Source organism: Biomphalaria glabrata, chromosome 13, assembly GCF_947242115.1.
Source record: "Biomphalaria glabrata chromosome 13, xgBioGlab47.1, whole genome shotgun sequence".
Classification (NCBI taxonomy): domain Eukaryota; kingdom Metazoa; phylum Mollusca; class Gastropoda; family Planorbidae; genus Biomphalaria; species Biomphalaria glabrata.
In genome coordinates this window covers 11868940-11889194 of record NC_074723.1, presented here as the reverse complement: position 1 = coordinate 11889194, position 20255 = coordinate 11868940, and the positions used below count along the sequence as shown (strand labels likewise).

Genomic DNA, 20255 nt, shown 5'->3' with positions numbered 1-20255 from the left:
GAGATGGCATTGGGCAAAGTATGTTCAAGTGAAACTGTTCTTTTGTTTTCGTAACGTTCTAAACCTATCACTACACATGGGAGTTTTGTGGTTTACATTGGCTTACATCAAGCAAGTTAAATTCCTAAATTTTTCATGTGACATAATTAAACTTTGCAAAGGAAAAGATGGTTTAGCAAGTAGGTTACTGGACAAAAAAGTTGTTTTAATCCCTTTATTTTATCAAGTACTGAGAAGAGATACACACAAATACGGCTTCGCTCCCTGCCTCTGTTTTATCAAAACAAACACACAAACCAATATAAAAAAAAGTGATCAAGACAAGTTTCATCATGACAACATATAATTTCTTCATGGTCTGCAGCATGTAATCATGTGACTAAAGACTGGACACTGGATCCAGGCAATAATTTAGGTAAAGATACAAACAAATGAACAAACGAATACAAATTAAAGTTATAATCATAGAATATGAGGAAAACATGGATTTCTTTGGTTTTGTTTTCTTGGTTTCAGACAATCACCATAGCAACACGTCTACAACAAGATAGGATTCAAGAGTTAATGCTTTATACAAACTACAAGTTCAATAACTGGGCAAGTTGCTGATGCAGTGAACAACTCCAGTAATATATCCCAACAATTTACAGGTTGATACTTTTTTTTTTTACAATTGGAAATTAAACATGTTTATTTTATTAATAAATGAACTTCATTAATGACTTTCACAGAATAGGAATTGTTAAAATTGTCATTAACCTCTATTATTTAACTAAAAAAAAAAAAAAATGAGTAAATCCATAAAACAATTCAATTGGTTTCAAAAGTAAAAAAAATGTACAAAATAGCAAAAAACTTTCAGTAATTAACCAATGTTCAGGCTTCAGAGATAACAAAGATAGCTTTTAGTATTTAGCTACATTTTTATATTAAACCAAATAAAATGTTTCAAAACCCAAGGTTTTACTCTTTCAATATCACACAAATTTGTTGCCACTTTTAGTGTAAAAATAAATCATTCAAATTGTATTGGGATACAGTAAGAGAGTGGCTCACTGTTACATAACAAGATGTTGGATTCAATAGCAAAATATTCAAGCAAATACAAGTACTCTCCACTAATTCCAATGGTGTTACACAGTTATACATGGTTGGTGTACCAAGAATTGCAAGTACATCTTGGTACAGCAGATCTAAGAGGTTGCCACACTGCCAATTTAGTTTCTTATGGTCATACATAACAGTAGAACACTTCAGTGCTACACTCAATCAGCTGTAAGCTAACCTCATTCTCTGAACGAGGCCAAGGGTGCATAAATAAAACAGTACAATACAAGCTAGATCTAGTCACACAATACACATTTTCCATGCATATCTGAAAAGAGTACTTAAATGTTTCAGGTGGATTTTTTTTTGTTGCTGCACTAATGGTGGATGCAATTAGGGTGAGATTCCTTTTTTTTATGCTCTTTCTAAAAATTTCATTTCATTCCATCCCACATCTCTGGAGTGTTGTTTTTTTTTTCATCTTTGTCATTAGTAAATAGAAATCAACTTTCAGAACTATTTGAGGAAGTCTATTTTGTGCTTTGTCATGCCAGTGAAAGGTGCTCTTTTGTTGTTTAGAGCTAATGATTACACTGAAATAGATTTTGTGATTGCTGTGAAATCAATGAGATTCTATTCAAGGCTATAACCCATGATAAGTTTTTTTTGCTTTCAAAATAGACATGATCATTCTACCAGCATGACACACACACACGTGTGCATTTTTTCATCTGCACTTCAACATAGAAAATAAATATTTTGATTGAAATGTGAAAATTGTATAAAATAACTATGAAGCTAAATAATGCTTAAGTTTGAGAAATTTTCTTAGCTTTGTTACTTTTAATCCAATTCAATCTAGGGTATATATTACTGCCTCATAAAAAAAAAAAAACAATCCTAGCCCTAATTTATTTCTGTTGCTTCCTCTCCTATAAATTAAGTCCAAGATTTACTTATGATAAAAGTCAGAGACAATGCTATCAATTAAAAATATTATATGACTTCTTTCCTCTTCAAACAAATAAAAATTGTATTAAGTGTAGGCTTGTAAGACAGGTCTGTACCAACAATGGCACCCCAATACAAACACTCCAGAACTACAAGTGTCTACATCACAAATCTTAAGTGACTCAACTACTCAACTCCAGCACTGGTCTACTACAACTAGCAACACAAACACAAGGTCAAAACAATAATTTGATTGTTTGAGTGAATACATTTCATCTTGGACAAACAAAAGAACAGCTTTGAAGTGAACATATTCTTCGCAATTAGCTGTCCATTATAATGACACAGTCTCATACATCTAGAGAGAACAATAAAAGAGACAAAAAGCTCATGCAACAATAAAGAGTTCATAATGGAAGCAGGGATACAAAACTAAAACTTGTCATAAATGCAAGCAGTTGAACTGATTTGGTTTCACTGATCTGACTGATAACTTAGAATAATAATAACAATATATAGTTTTAAAAGCCTTCACTCTAAATGTTATTAAACAAGTCAGCCATTTAGTTCAAGTTTAAAAAACAAAACGCAACAACCTTCAAAACAAACTAGTAAACAAATTACAAAAAAAATGAAAGCCAAAGTTTACCAATAACAGCTAGATAAGTCATTCCACGCAATTCAAACAATGAGACTACAAGTCAGATATGAGGACATTAACATTTGTGGATTGTCTGGTAAGAAGAAACATTACTATCTAAGAAGAAACATTACTATATCTCTAGCTCAAGTATAAGTATCAATACATATATAAGTGACTGAATGAGATGGGTAAAGCTGTGCACTGCATACACTCTAGACATTTCAGCCCATTTCTTAAATGATCAATGAATAAATTCTGTCAATGTTTGAGTTTGAATGGTTCCTACCAAACGAGGCTAGCCGCCTTGCCACAGCACAGACTTTCACATCTAACACTTCTTGCTAAAGATCCAACATAAGAATAGAGCAAGTAATTAGTTCCCTTGTTTTTCGCATGTGTAAGTCCTACAACTGAACAAAGTCTGGGCCTAGAAATTCATCTGACTAAAGAGTACATAGAGCAGTAGGACAAGTTCAAGGTTATCAACTGAGGTGACATTAAAACTCTTCCTAAGGTTTAAAAAAATAACAACAAAAAACTATTCATCTAAAGAAAGCAAAAACTACTTAGGACATGCTTAAATGTGAACAAAAATTCATGAAATATCCAAAGTTGTTTTTGATTGGTTAGAAACACCAGTAATAGTATAAAAAAAAGATATGCAGTCAAAACAATTGAATCTTTCTGGAAGTTATTTAGATTTAGCTATTAGATTTGGTTTCAGATAAAAATATTAGAGTAAAAGCTGAGTGAAATCTGAACAGAGTTTTTGAGATAAATTTGAAAAAAGTACATCAGTTTTCTTTTTTGCTATGTTTGGGATAAAACATCTTGATTTCTGTACAGTTCTATAGGATATTTTGATTTCATTATTGCTATATATATATATTTATTTTATTTTTTCAAACAGAAAGCTAAATGAAGAACTTGTAAGGCAGCTAGCGCTCCTCTATGTGTCTCAGGCGAGAGCTTCTCAGTGAAATCTCTAAAATTACTGTAGAACATTTTTAAGGAAAGCAAAGTATGGCTAGAAATAAAAAAAAACATTTATATTCTTTGGTTTAAAATAAATTATAACTTTTAAAAACCTCTTGCTGATAAAAGAAACACGCACAAAGTACATCATTAACTGAACCCAAGGCTCAATGAAACAAAACAAAAAAATCTCAAGGTTCATGAGAAGAAATACCAACAGCCAATAAGGGACAACACTGACCCTTAAAAAAAAAACATGAATGAGGGAAGAAAAGTTAAATCAAAACAAACTACACAAGCTGTGTTGTTCGTGATATAAATGCACAATGATGGATAAATACCAAGCAACCAACACCAAAGCTACACTAGAACATGTAATGGCAATAAAAATTTAAAAAGTCATTTCATTTTTGAAAAACCTATTCAGCTACAAGAGGAACTCTCCTATGTTTGATCTAAACGTCTGTGAAGGGATCCTCCTTCTTCATAGACTACCCTAAAACCCATTTCAATATTTCTTACCTAGACTCAAATATCTCTAGAGCTAAACAAAATAGAAGTCTACATTATGAAATAAATGATCTGCATCATGAAATCAAAGATAACAAAGAATAGCAAGCAGTCGTTCAAATTCAGAAGACTTTGCACTAATTCAACAAACAAGGAATATTTATAATAATAATAATAGAACAAGGGTAGGAGAGATAATATAATTAAAGAAAACAACAAAAATCACCACTAAATCACAAGCATGATAATATACAGCCACAAAATATCCTTTGAAACAAATAAAAGGCTATATATATATATATATGTATATTTAAATGTATAGATCATTAAATACTGTTGTCACTAGAATTTGTTGTAAGTTTGATGGTAAGGGAGGTAACGAGACAATGCCATCCACTCAAGATGTACATTAAATAATGTGAAGAGAACAAACAAATCTTTGGTAGAAGTTGTGCCATGGCTGGAACAGGGAACATTCAGTAGTTCAATGCACTAGTACAGGACCAATAACTGATTAACAAAACATTTGATCTTCTTTTTGGAAAACAGAAGAAATATCGCTATAATAAACCAGATCATGTCCAGGGGGAGGAAAGAAAGAAAATGGGGGGGGGGGAGAAATTTATTTAGGATAAAGGAAGAAAACATTTCTCCAGATTCATAGTCCCTTCGGCAGTTTTTAATAATGTTAACCAAGAACATAAAATAAAATCATTTATTTCTTGCTTTAACTTTATTGCAATGGTGGCTTTTGAGCCCAAATGAAAATGTTCTCTGCACAGCTATTTTGATTTGGATACAACTTTTAGAAGAAAGCAATAGTAAATGCACATTGTTATTTAAGGATTAATTTTTTTTTTTGGTTACAAAGTTGAGAAATCTCAAGTAAAAAGTAAATTGCTATTTGTACAAATGGTCTGACTTGAAAAAAAAAACAGTTCTTCTCAAAGAAGATATACATAGAACTCTTGATAAGTTGTTAAACAATGAAAACACACACAAAAAATGCAAGTTTAAAGCTGGATTGCAACAAGTCCAATGTAAAAAAAAAAAAAACATGATAAAAGAAATAGATCACACAATTGAAATTGAATAATAAAAAAGTTAATTCTTTGGTTCAAGGTGGAATTGCTTTCCAAACAAATGTTACAAATAACTTCGTCTACTTAATGCTTAGAGTGGACACGTTCCAGTCACAGTTCAATCATAATGATGTCATCTAGCAATAATTTAAAAAAGAAAAAAAAATAGTTGACTGGGAAAGCAAAATGAAAAAAAAAAAAAAGGAGAAAAACTTGTAAACAGACTGCACACCAGTGCTCTTCATGTCCAGTGAGGACCAAACTCTTCATGTCCAGGGAAGATCAAAGGTTCATCCCTCCCAGTCTTTTTTTTTCTAATGTCCCAGTAGATTGAATTTCTATTGCAACCTTATTGACCCTCTGTCTATTAATATACTAACTTTGCTTTCTATTTACAATTGGCAAGAAGTCTAAAGAGTTTCAGTAAAACCAAAACTTTGATTGACTAAAAAAAAAGAAAGATAAAATAATTAAGACCCAGTATAATTAAATTAAGAGAAAAAGTCTTGATTTTTTTTTTAATTAAAGGGGGAGGGGAGGAGTGGAAAAGATGTAATGGCAAAGGCTCAACACCTCAAGATTCCTGACCCAGACCACTACCTACAACTGACTGATATGACCACTGGCTGCAAGTCAATACAATAACATATTTATTTATAAATATATACACAAGAACATCTGTTTAAATACTGATAATGGCATCTCGTTCAATTTGTTTCTTTGCAAATTTTTAAATCATTATAAAGACACAAAATTTTGAAGTTTATCTATGGAGAATATAAATAATACAGAATATGTCAAGTGTTAATTGGATGTGTTAACTAGTGAAGCTAGAATTTAATCTTACAAAACAAAAAAGGAGGCTTACTTCAATGAGTTGAATAGACCTTACAAAAGAAAAACTGGAGACGTTTTTAATTTAAACAAATATTTATGTGTTGTTTGCCTAAAACATTATGTATAAAATGGATTTGACACACCAGCTCACAAGGAAATTTGAGCTAAAAAAATAAGCTGTTTATTACAGTTCCGCAGGCTTCCCCAAACTTTGCCTTTATAATTGGATTGATTATTATAAGCTGATATAATGTTTTAACAACACATTTTTTTTTAAAAAGGAGGAAATCTTGGATTATCTTAAATATTTTACAATACCATAAAATCATTTGCCAATTCTGTATTTTTTTAATATTCTGCAGAAAATGCTAACAAGTTTTCTTCTGATGATTGATAGTTCTTCATTGAATTCACTCAGCCTCTTTTACTTACTTTCACTTTGCATAAAACTGCAATTTAAGACTAACTGTTCAACACTGCAAGAAACATCAGGAGGTAATGGATCATATATACAAACAACAAACTTGACTTATAAGACAAAATTTACATTTCTTTGGAAATATTCTTTTTTTTTTTTAGAGGGGGTGGGGGGAGGATAAATGCATGTTAAAAATAATACATTTCAGATTTTCTTGTTAAATTGAGACTAAAGCAGAAAACAAAAAATTAAAGGTATAAATACTAGGCAATAAATACAATCACAAGAATACAATTCACCAGAGCTTTTTGGGCACAGGTAGATGCTGGAGAGTTTTACAATGGTCCCCAAGTAATCCATTTATCCAAGCTCATAATTCTAAACTTAGTTTTGAAAGAATAAAAATTCTAGCCTTTCATTGTCAGACTGTAATTGACCTTAGGCTACAAGAGAGACCATCATTTAGAGAAACACTACTTTATAGCAATCATTTGTCTTAAATAAAAGTCTTTTAAGACTATTTCTTTGGTATTTAATCAAACACTGTCAAATGATTTTACCCTCAAGAACTGTTGCTGTACAAATGTAAATTACAATCCTTTAAAAATCTGATGATCAAGTTATCATTGGTAGTAAAAGAAAAATAAAATCTCATAACTGGAATAAAAAATAAATATGTTTTCAATTTAAAAATAACTTCTGATTTGTACTGCCAATTTAAAAGATTGTAATATATCCAGTTGTGTTCAGTATAAAAATATATTTCTTTAAATAAAGATTTACGTAAATATATCTAAATAGTTTCCTTAAACAGAATACAACTCAAATAGAAGAAATCTTTGGACTAGCTGATTGAATAAAAAAAAAATACAACAAATAAACAAATAGATAGTCATCAAATAAACAACAACCAACAGCCAAAACAACATCAACAAGAATGCACACCTGGTCGTCTAGACAACCCAATACTGTGCTTATCACTATACAAGAAAACCATGCACACTGGCTGTATTGACTGCTTTTGGAGGAGGGAGGGGGGGATTCTGTGGATGCTGGCAAGTTTGATGAAGTCATAATGCTTGGCAGAGAATAAATAGATATATAGGTATATATTATATATATATATATATAAATACACTGTAATGGTCACCAATGATACAGACTCTACAGTAATACACAGGTTCATTCTACAAGGAGTTACATCATAATGCTATCTGGCAGTTGTGTTTATTTCAAGTGTACATTTTGATTTTTGACATTAACAACCAGAAAAATGAAGGTGTTATACAAAAAAAAAAAAAAAAAGCCAATTAATGCTTTTATTAAACATGTCACTTAGTATTTGTATTAGAAACAAAGTAACTGCATTAAAAAAAGATTTAAAGTGATTTTTTTTTCTTAAAAGGCACCTTTTTTTCTGCCATATCAATTTTTTTTTGTATTTCTGTAAAAATGTGAAGTAACTAAAAAAAACACAAAAAGTCCCACATAAAAACCCAACATTTAATTATTTGGTTTTTAAATAATACAGACATGTATCAATGATTTAAAAAAAACCCTGGTCAGCACAAAGTTATTGATAAACTGCATCTACCTATATACACCAATAAATGTATGGCTTAAATACAGCACAAACAATACTTGCTAGACAAAACAGTGACTTATATCACCACAATATTTAGGTAACTTGAGTCAATATAGATACATTTATATAGCGAAGATATATTTGATGAACCTAAAAAAATATGGGCTTTTTCAATGTAAACATTTGTTAATGAAAAATAAATTGATACATTTGTTTGTGTGTGTTTCTGTGTCAAGATAGAGCTCTTGAACAAAGTCACAGGATTTCATTAGACTAGCATTTCCACACATAGGGAGACAACATGGCAGCCAACAATAGTACACATGAAGATGAGAATACAAAAAACTTTTTTTTTCTCAGAAATACATTTTGGTATATACTTGAAACCATTTCAATTAAGGTTATATGCTTACAACTTCAATACAAGTTCAATATATATATATAATCTAGGAGAGACAAACACCATCCAAATGGTGATAGCATTAATAAGAAATGCACTTCTGAGATTAATTTGAACAGTAGCAATACAAATATTCTAGTTACAGTTGTTAAGTTTAGAATCATGTTGAAAGTATTACAATACTAGAGAACAATTAAAATGTAAACACACTTCTATATCAGTGTGCAGATTTCAGCATACTTGAAAGTAGAGAATACTCTTTGGAGAATGCCTCGTCCTCTAGAGACAGTGATGCAGCTGTGCCGGCCTTTACATCATGGCAGACAGAGGCACACTTAGTGTGGGCGAGCTTGTTCTCACCAACTGCAACTAATCCATCCTTGGCCAGGTAAGTATCCGAGCTAGAACAGCCCATGGTCACAGGCGAAGCTGCCAGGCCAGCTGGCTTGTCTGCCTCCTCAGATAACATAGCTTCATGTTTCTGTTTAGAGAAGGCAGGGCCTGGTGGAGATCGCTGACCAGGGCAAGAAATCTTGACAATACTGGAGGACTTTTCAGCTAATGAAGAGGGCAGCAGTGTAGATGAAGATGGCAAATGATTCAAAGAGCTGGAGTCAGTGACATAGGAATCTATTAGAAAGTTGGGCAAGCTGACAGCAGTGCCAAGCTCCTGTTTATCACTGTCTGCCTTGCCATTGGTTAGTTGAGGTTTCCCAAGATCTTTGGGACTGTAAGCATGGCAAGCTTTGTCCAATCGTGGACATTTACTGGGTGATGGACTCAAATCAGAGTCTGGCTGCTCTGTATTTCTGCAGGTGCTCTTCCTTGGGGACAATGACCTGTCCTTACTTGACACCAAAGAAGGCCCTTCTTCTTGTTCTCCATCCTCTCTTTTGACGGAACTGGAAACTGGACAATCCGAGCGATCTTTGAAACTTTTTCTAGTCTTATCCTCTCCATAGGCAAGGTTTTCAGTAGAAGAGTTGGCTTCCAGAACAATTGTGGCAGAATCGCACACAGGGCTAGACTTCTTTAGGTTGGCCTGGGCTATTCTCAAAAGATCTGCTTCATTCCTAACCACCCATCTGAGCTTTCCAACACACATTATCTCAATTTCCTGGTCACCAAACAGTAAGAGATTCTTCTCATATTTAGCCTTTGATATGTTAACTTCTTGACTTCGATATTCTGTCAGTTTTTCTTTTAGGCTAAGGTCTTCATCATCTTTAATATCCTCTGTTTCTTTATCCACAGCTTTCACTACAGTTTTATCACTCAAAGATTTAGTTATTCCTTTGTTACTTTTACTATGGGTTCCTTTAGAGAGTTTCTTGGATTCCTTCCCTTGCGTAGAGTGGGTTGATAAGGATGAGGCTGAATGTTGACTGCTGGATGGAGATTTTCTGCAAGGCTCTTTACTAGCCACTAATTTATCCGATGTTTTGTCTGTAGATTCTGGTTTCAATTTCTCTTTGTTTGGGGAGGACAGATCTAGTGGGGTAGGTAGACTCATATTGGCTGCAGCAATGGCCACTGTTCCTGTACCGCCCCACATTGGCTGCAAGGGAAAGTAACTCATCATGAAAGGCGAAGTGGCTGGCATGTGTGGAGGTGCAAAACGAGGATTGGCAGCCATAATGGAAGCAGTGGCCGCTGACAGGCCACGATCTGGGAGATTATAGTCATATACAGGAGAGAGAATGGGGTTGTAAGGGAGGGAGAAAATGGAGGCAGCTACTTGGGGAGCTTGGCGGGTGCTTGGGTATGGACTGGAAGGAGTAGGGGTTGAACTCTTACTTCCAGTTGCATTTCTGTTTGCATTGGACACATCTGATGATGAGGATGACGGTGATGGGCTCCAAGCTTCTATGTTGCCACTCGCTGGCTTCCTGCCTCTTCGACGAGGCGTATGATGAACAGTGGCATTGACAGGATTGGCAGAAAGATTGGTGGCAACAAGCTGCTGGTCAGGGGACTGCTCAGCTACCACAGCTGGCGATGAGTGGCAAGAAGTGGACAAGGGTGTGGTGGTGTTTCCACTACCACTGGACTCGTCAGTCGGCATGGCAAACCAGCTGGGTTTCTGAATGGTCAGACTGCTAGTCTGAATAGCTAAGTTGCTTTTAGTCTCTGCTGTCCTAGCTTCTAGCTGCTGTAAGGCTGCTTCATTTGACGATGATTTGGACAGCTTGCTCCAAAGCAAGGAAGATGCTGACATAGACACAGATGATGATGAGGGAGATGATTCACTTAATAAAGCAGCACCATGAGACAAATTGGATATGACATCATTAAGACTTGGCCTGGAGTTCTCAGATTTAGATTTCTTTACAGTTGTTTCAGCACTGCTGATGGAAAGACCAGACTTTTTAGAAGCTCCTTTATCCCCATCACAGCCAACGGCCGGTCGGGTCTCTAAATGCTCTTTCTTTCCTAGACTTAGAACTATCACTTCCTTCTCCTCCTCGCCATGACCAGTGGCAACATTGGCAATGTTTTCATCCATTTCCTTTTTAACCACTGAAGACGACTCCCTGTCCCCACCAGAGGACCGACTGTCACAACCTACTACAGGGAAGCTCGGAGAAGAACTAGATAATACTGGACCATTCTCCTCCTTGACTAGAACACTTACAATCTGACTGGCATCAACTTTTACACTCACATCCGACAGGGACGGGCTGCTCACTGCAGCTGCTTTCCCAGTCTTTATAGAGTCCTCGGATGGTAATTTACCCTGTGTTTTGTCCAAGACTGGCCTGGAGTTGTCATTTGATGGCTGGTCAGGCCTGGGACTGTGTGTGGAGTTAGAAGGTGAAGTTGATAAATCAACTGTCATGTGAGGCATGGTGGCTATGTAGCTCTGCATGGCTTCCGCATCTAAACCTAATTCATCATTCTGAGGACATAAATTAGAAAATTTTAAGAATTGGTAAAGCATACAACACCTGAATATGTTCAAATATGCCTACACTTCATTTCTATAGGTCTAAGCCGATAAGAGACTCATCTAGTCCTCATTAAAATGTGATGTAGCTTTGAGAAAAAGGAAATGCTGGAATTGGTTGGTAACAAAAAAAATTTCAACAATGAATAATAGGATCAGGCTCTAAATTATTTCTCCAAATACCATGAGTGAACCTAGTGAATTGATTGAAAGATCCTATCTCTTCCAGAAGTTAAGACAGATTAGAACTCTCTAGACTGGTCTTTTTTTGAGGAAATTCTTAGCATGTGCTGTCTAATCTGTTTTGTAAACGATTCTATGTCTATAGGCATTTGACTAAATCTTCTTTTTATTGACCCTTTAATTTTTTTACGAGCTATTTACAAAAAAAAATTTTTATTCTTATTTCATGCTATAGCATGCACTGTGAGCTATGGTCCAAACTCTTATGTGGACTTGGGTAACCTGGAAAAGGTTCAGTGCTGCTTTTAGTTGTTCAGCAAACACAGCTCAAGTTGGGATTCGAACTAATCCCCTTGATAGAGAGCTAAGCAGTTTAAGCCACTCAGCCAGACATACCACAACTTATGTCTTATATTTCAGTCCTCATTTGACTGCATTTGATTTCTTTGGGCCATAGGCAGCACTGCATTGTATAATTAAAAAGATTCAAGATTTGAGAAAAAAGATTTTTAAAAAGCACACAAAAAAAAATCCTGTAATAAGCATTACGATAACACAGCAGAGAAACATTATATGAGGTTTTATAAAGTTATAAATACATTAAAATAGATACACACTACATGAATGTTGAGAACATGATATTACATGAACATAAACAAGTATCAATGATTTCAACACATATTGAGGACACATTGAAAGACTGCATCACAAACAAAGAGATTAGAGACAGGTTTACTAGTGCGATTGGACCCCACAATGACCAGCTTACGATTGTAAAAAAAACTGAAACTTTAACTCTATGGCCATATTACAAGGTCTTCAGGGCTTGTACCAGGAAAAAGAAAAAGAGGCAGACAGAGAAAACAAAGGGAAGACAACAAAAAAGAATGATGGGTCTGCCATTAAAAGAGGTTAAAATCTTGGGTGGTGCCCCAACGGTCCAACAGATTAAGAGATAGGTGAAGGTGGTGATCGAGGACAAGGACTCATTTTTAAGTGTGGAAATTCCACAGGGAATGTAGATGTTTGTGGAACAGTTGAAAATTCCAACCATAAAAAACAACATTTAAATTTGATACCAAACCCATACTCCTTGATCAGTCAGCTGCCTTAATGTACTCTGAAGCAATCCTAGCATGAGTGTGATTAGTTCTGATTGTTTACCAAGGTCTTAAGGAAAAACATAGGAAATAATACCATAAGTAATATTTATAAGAACAACCATATTTTTACCTCATCTCCATCTCCGCCAAGGTCAAAACCTCTACGGTTTGTAAGTGTTTTGTCCCGAATGATACGATTGATGGAAGATATACTAGGAATATTTTTCTCAGAACAAACATTGTCCTGTAAGAGCCTGTAGAAATAAACATATTTTTTTTTAGCAGCTAACAAAAATTAAATGTTTTAAAATGAAGTGTTTCTCTTTTAGAGTAATGGTTCCTAACCAAATCTCAGCTCCACCAGAAGTGGTGAAGAGTTCTATGGTATGTTTTCAAATCTGTTAGTTTTTCTTAATATTAAGATTCTTAATCTTTCTTACTCACTGAGTTAATGAAATACTGACGTTACTTCAAAAAAGAAGATGATTATGTCCTACACTTGTTTCTAGGCCTATCAAGTCATGCAAGCCAAGTCATGTCAATACTAAAAAGGGGTCATGATACAACTAAGGTTAAGAACCACTGCTTTAAAATATATGAAAATAAAACATTTAATATAATGTACTAATTTTTCTTATGTCTAAATAGAATTTTTATACATTTTCTAGTTTTAAAGGCAATGTTTTGAATGTATTGACTAACTTTTGCCTTATTTCCCAAGCAAACATCTGGGGATTGTCCATTTTGTACTGCTTGACCATACTGACCACATCTGGGGTGGTCACTTTTGGTTTACTGCCACCAATTTGACCTGGGTTAATGCTTCCAGTTTTGCGATACCTATTAAAAGAATAAAGAAACCAAATAAAAAAAACACTTAAAGCTGTACCTAGGACATCAATCAAACATGATAGGGACACTTTCTTTCAAATTCAATTCAATTGTTAAGTTTTGAGCCGTTATGGTAAAAAAAAAGGGGAAAAAAAAAAGAAGGAACTAACTTAATGAATAAGATTGTGATTGATTCATTCATAAAGATGTGTAAGGAATGATTACTTTGCTTATATTGGGGTTGAAATATATGATGAGTTTTTGCACATCACCAAGTTATTTAAAGATTCTTGAGTTGACAGCTATATAGAACTTTCTAAACACTTTGCTAAATTATTTTGTTTATTGATGAAATGACACAATGTAGGCATGGAAACAAAGCAGGGCTAGAATTAGTGTTATTTAGTGTAGGCATAGAACCATAGCAGGCCTACAATAAGCGTTATTCAAAGTGACTATTTTCAGAAAAAAATTTTCTTTAAATTCCATGGGTTATTGTAATGTTATTCTAACAAGATAGTATCTCTTTATAATACCTTGATAGATCAATAGATTCTGTAAAAAAACAATAAATAAACTCTAAGGTTCTGATTAGATCCAATTCAATGTTCTGATAACAGCTGGTTGGTTCTATCATGACGTAAGTGTGCCCCAGCAGAGAGAACCAACAAACTCCAAAGATCTTTACCTTTTGGTATTTTAAATATTAAACAGTGACATAGTTATGGGCTGTGACTCCTAATTCTCTTTGTTAAGAACTAAGTATAATTATGAGACTGAATAAAGGATCACCTAAAACTTCTTTGTTACCTGTTAAGTATCTTGCTGACACAGCCATGAGACACCTGCAATTGACGACTGATCTCACAGGGACGTATACCTTGTAGAGCCAATTGCAGAATTTGAACTCTCAGATGATCAGGCAAGGGTCGACCATTGGTAAACTCTCTACCATACTGATTGATGTTACGGCCACCTGCTCAGAACAACAAATTTTAATGTTGAAAAAAAAAAACAACTAAACCTTTAAATAAACAAGCAAATACATAACGCATAACTTTAACTAATAAGTGACATTACAACTTTAAATGATAAGTAACATTACAAATTTTATGAGTGATATTACTATTCTAATTAAAGTGACATAGCAGTCTTATGAGTGAGATTAAAACTAGAAGAAATGTGTATTGTTCATAAAAAAAATAATTGTAAAACAATGACTTCTAATTTCTAAACATTGGTTGATAACAAAATGAGACGATTAGAATTACTTGATTTACTCAATAGTAGAAAAAGTGGAAAGCCAAAGCCATCATGAGAAAATGAGGGATGCATAATGAACTATTTTGTATCTTCACTACTACAGTTCAGATAAAATGATATTGCAATTTTTAAATTCACCATTTTTACTGCCAATTGTCATATTTAAAGGCTCTATTCTTCTTTCAGAATTACATTTGGACTTGCCAGAAACTTTGTTATTTTTAGGAGACTTTGGTTGGTTTTGTTTTTGTGGTTCAATTGTAATGATAAAGTTGAAAAAAAAAAAACATCAATAACTAATAAATTCCAGTCAGTAAACTTTTCTTAATGTTACTTTTGGATGCTTCCTTAGCCTACTTTTGCCTGTAAATTATTGTTTGTTATGTTTAATCGGAACAGCTAACTTTGTAATGCCTACACCCCCGCACGCACCAACTTTTCTCAACACTCTCCCTCTAATGGTTATGTTTATGTTAATTTGGCACATGGTGTGGTATGCACTCTGGACTGTCGTCTCGATGGTCCCAGGTTCCAAACCTGTGACTGTTATGCCCAACCGTCTTTAGGGAGGTTTGCTCTAGGTTGAAAATCTTCAACATCCAACAATTTTAGACCACGCGCAAGCCCATTAATCCTTAAAAAAAAAAAATGGTAAGCTAGATAGGTGAAAATAAAAAACTGCTCCCTCCCAACCCCCCAAAAAATCATAAATACAATCTCGAGACTATTCTTCAGCTAAATTTGGAATGTTAAACAAAATTTAAATAGGTCCACCCTACCCCCCACCTATTATATACACACACACACACACACAATTATTTTATAGATCTAGATTAACATATTCACTGTAAGAATTAATGGGATTTCATATCCAGAATACATGTGGATCTTAATCTTAATTATTCTAAAATATTGCATCAGGTGCTTAAGACTTCAAACAGACATAATCTTGAAATTAAAAAAAAACAAAAGAAAGAAAATATCAACTTGATCCAATTAGCTGCTTTTTGTTTATTTTGACTGTGTCTAGATCTACATGGTAAAAAAATGAAAAGGAAATGCATAGATTTAAAAATTGGAGTGAAACGAAAGAAGAATTTTTCTTAGATTAAAAAAAGTAGTACAAATTTTGTTCTATTGAAATTGTGAATAAAAAAAAGAATTAGTGATTTAGTGAAGAGTCAGTCAGCTAGGGCTTTGGTTTTTATATTGAGAGATGAAAGAACTTATCTATAATTTCTACCTTTCAACTATGTAACAATTAAACATTTCAACAATATTTGCTTGTGGGCTAAAAAAAATATGATCCTTACTACCGGAGTGCCGGATTCGTCCTTTTCCTTCCCTTTTTGTGGAATCAGAGCCATCGTCATCTGCGTAATTGTTATCATCCAGATCAAAGCTGTCATCACTGCCATCTTCACCACCCCCATTCCCAGCAGCACTGTTAGGAGTTGTCACGTTATGGGTTGGATTATTTTCTCCCTCTTTAATTTCTGTTGGCTGCACAATGAATATAATAAAAAAAAATATTACAAAAACATATAAACAACAACAAATGCAAAATAAATACCTAAAATTAAAAATACAATTAAATTATAGCTTTTATATAGTGCTACTTTCATGCTTATAGCATGCTCAGAGCACTATAGTCCAATCTGATTTGTGGACCACTGGGGGAAAATGGTATCTGGGAGAGGGTTTTCTGCGCTGCCTTTATGCGCTCAGTTAACACAACTCTGCTCGAGTCGGGTGTCGAATCTCGAGTAGGTAGCCAAGCCAAGCCAAGTTCTAGCATACTTAGCCTCTCAACCACGCTACCACAAGATTACAGTAAGAAAGGGGGAGGGAGAGAAAGAGAGAGAAATGCATTACAAAAATTAAGGTGTGCCTAGAATAAGACCAGCAAGCTAGCATTACAAATATTAAAGTGTGCCTAGAATAAGACCAGCAAGCTATCTGATTTCCTAGTGACTATTGCAACTACAATTAGACTTAAGTTCTTACCTGCTGAACACCCATTGAAATAACAGATGCCAGCTCCTGTTGCTGCTGTTGTTGGAGAAGCTGTTGTTGCAGCTGGAGATAATGAAGGAAGGGCTGAGGGATGACCAGCTGTGAACCAATGCTGGCTGGTACACCATTGACCTCTGCTGTCTGACTCTGGGTGGCTGTGGCCCCATCCGAATAGGGCTTTTTGCTCTCCTTAGATTGGGCTTCAGGCTTGGAAAGTGTTGCAGAGGTAATGCTGGCGATGGATGTGGGTGTTGTAGGCTGTGTTGCTGCCACTGCTGCTGCATCTCCTGATGTCACCTGGAGCATAGGTGTTGACATCTGTTATGCTGACTGAGTCCCCCAGCAATGAACCGAATGCTGGGCTAAGTCTGGCATTCAATATGTACAGGTGACCAAGAGAACTAAACAAAACTGAAATGAAACACATTGTCAGCACTGGATTATCTCCTAAAGTATATGTACAACTAATCTTAATACCTGAAACACATTATCCCTGCCTTGAAACATTTTTCAGTACAGATATGAGCAATTGACAAACTAATATTTTTCTAAATGTTGGCTATAATTGAATATATGTTTTATTTCAGGCTTACAGTTTTATTCCCCCCCCCCTTTAAGTTTGAGAACCACTTTGAACTTTAAAAAAAAAAGGGGATTTTTTTTCAAGATTTATTTCCCTTCATCAGTATCAAAGAAAATTAATTACCATTAGCTAATTAATTAATTTTTTGATTCTTTCATGTTTTGTTAGGAAAAAATGAATAATTGTGTAAAGTTTCCACTTGATCTGAGGATGGAAAGTGGGAGAAATAAAGTGTACAAAAAGTGTACCAGACAGACAGAGTGAGTTGATATAAGCAAGTAAAAGAACAATGATAACAAAAAGTAGAGTGGTATTCACCAAGTCTAGCAAAACCAACAATTCTTGAATCTACCCCAACTTTGAAGTGTTTCCTAATGCCAGGTATTTTTTTTTAATTACTAGAGTCTTTTTTTTTTTAATAAGATAGATCTAAAATTGACTTACAATAATGCTCCTGCATATATTCAAAGAAAATATATGACTTAATTAGATTTCTTCAAAAAAACTAAGATGACCAGCCAAAACAAAAACACATCTGACCAATCCATTTCATTTTTGTTTTTCAGATAGTACTGCCTCTGAGCAAACCATGAAAATAAAATCTGCTCTGGAGTTGAAAATGGAACAACATTTTGTTAGGCAGAAAACAAGGAGGTTTTGCCTATTAATATATCCTTGAGGTCACTGACATAAATTAAAGTGAATATTACACTGTTCAAAATGTAATGTGGATATGACTATACTTGAGCTCATAATAAAATTCATGGATTCTAAAATGTTTCAACGATAAGGACTTATGTTGGCATCTGAGGAATGCAGGCTTTGAAATGGCTATGAACTTGCTGTGAATACATTTTGGGTAAAAGATTCTCTCATTTTCAGATAAACATCTGTCAAGGAAAATAAAAGCTACAAATACCTTTGACACTTGTAAGACTTAGCACACCCAAACCCACTATGTATTTGTACACAAAATTATGTCTAACATTATTCCCAATGTGTATACTTACAATGAAGTAAAAATACTGTTAATAGATAGCTTCATTTTCACTAGTTCACTTGATTTGTATTCTAGTTCACTTGATTTGTGTATACTAGAGATCTGAAAGTAGAAAGTGAAATAAGGATATAAGGACATAGTAATGTACAAATTCAAATCCTCTAGCTAATTTGGTAACCTAAAAAAAAAGGCGATGACATTAAGTACTGTAAGTGTAATCCAAAATGTACTGGCACAGTTTTACTAATTTAATTAAAAGTACATTTCTTCAAATCCAAATGTATCCTATTTCCCCTAATCCAAATGTTGAGACCAGTTCCCTAGGTCCAAATCAAAGTCCATTTCTCAAAATCCAAATGTTGAGACCAGTTCCCTAGGTCCAAATCGAAGTCCATTTCTCAAAATCCAAATGTTGAGACCAGTTCCCTAGGTCCAAATCGAAGTCCATTTCTCAAAATCCAAATGTTGAGACCAGTTCCCTAGGTCCAAATCGAAGTCCATTTCTCAAAATCCAAATGTTGAGACCAGTTCCCTAGGTCCAAATCGAAGTCCATTTCTCGAAATCCAAATGTTGAGACCAGTTCCCTAGGTCCAAATCGAAGTCCATCTCAAAATCCAAATGTTGAGACCAGTTCCCTACGTCCAAATCGAAGTCCATTTCTCAAAATCCAAATGTTGAGACCAGTTCCCTAGGTCCAAATCGAAGTCCATTTCTCAAAATCCAAATGTAAGCCCTTGCTTTCAAAATCCAAATAGAAGCCCATTTCTAAAAATCCGAAGCCCTTTCTCAAAATCCAAATGTAAGCACCTATCTCAGGATCCAAATGTAAGCACCTATCTCAGGATCCAAATGTCCGCCCATTTCTCAAAATCCAAATGAAGCCCTTTCTCAAAATCCAAATGTAAGCATCTATCTCAGGATCCAAATGTCCGCCCATTTCGCAAAATCCAAATTGAAGCCCAGCTCTCCCAGTCTAAATATAGGAGATAAATAAGGTGGTTTAGAACCAAAAAAAAAATGTGGCTAAGAAAAAAAAAAGCTACTATTAAATCCTCCAGTAAATAATCAACAAGGAATATGGTGATTAAGTTAAAATGTACAAACACCCCTTTCAACAACCATTCAATATCAATTTTTTGTGTTAGTGTGTAAATGAAAGCAGCACTTGTGACCTGCTGGCTAATGACATGCACCAAGGCCATGAACAACATGCTGTCAGTCGAGGAGCTGACAATCAATGCAGGATAAATAAGACTGGAGAGAGGACAGGGGGGAGGAGAGAGGACATGGGGGGGGGGGGAGAGCCCCGAAAAAAAAAAACAACGAACACCTAACTAACACATACACACACAGCACAGACTCACATTAACAGAGACACTCACTCACACACTTCAGGAGTGATTTGTTTGAATCAATTTTATTAACTAGACACCAGGATTTTAAATTTATAGGTCAGTACACGCTATCGCACTCAACTAGGGCCAAGTATCCATAGAACAAAACATTCTTGTACATAGACTACACTCTACACTAAAGTATCACAGAATTTATTATTTTCAATATACTCAATACGGGTCATGTATTGACCTTACAAAAGATTATCTAAAACAGAATAAGGAAAATTGTTAACAAATAAAATATTCTTTAAAATTGATTAGCACAAAATAGCAATATATTAAAACTTAATAGATTCGAACTTTTAACTATCGATAGAACAATACAATGAAACAAAATAAAGCCAAATTATTAGCTACTTCTATTTTTTAAAAAAATGAGTCTTAAAATAACCCAACAGATTTCACCCTACGCAATGAGTCTAAACATGGATGAATATGTAGATGTATTCCAAGTTCCAAAGATCTAAATCTATTAAGCAACCT

General features: G+C 34.5%; 1 protein-coding gene across 2 annotated transcripts; it reads right to left on the bottom strand.

The window, feature by feature from the left end:
• Window positions 1-325: 325 nt before the first annotated feature.
• Window positions 326-18442, bottom strand: LOC106067932 (mucin-2-like). 2 transcript variants are annotated; one of them, XM_056008510.1, is made up of 7 exons: window positions 18385-18442; window positions 16783-17202; window positions 16089-16278; window positions 14323-14488; window positions 13384-13521; window positions 12812-12935; window positions 326-11347 (listed from the first exon to the last, which is right to left on the bottom strand). In XM_056008510.1, exons 2-7 carry the CDS (start codon window positions 17107-17109, stop codon window positions 8666-8668), a joined length of 3627 nt encoding a protein of 1208 aa, XP_055864485.1. In that variant the 5' UTR covers window positions 17110-17202; window positions 18385-18442; the 3' UTR covers window positions 326-8665. The 2 variants fall into 2 exon arrangements, with proteins under 2 accessions (XP_055864485.1, XP_055864486.1); XM_056008511.1 differs by having other exon boundaries at window positions 16092-16278.
• Window positions 18443-20255: the final 1813 nt, after the last annotated feature.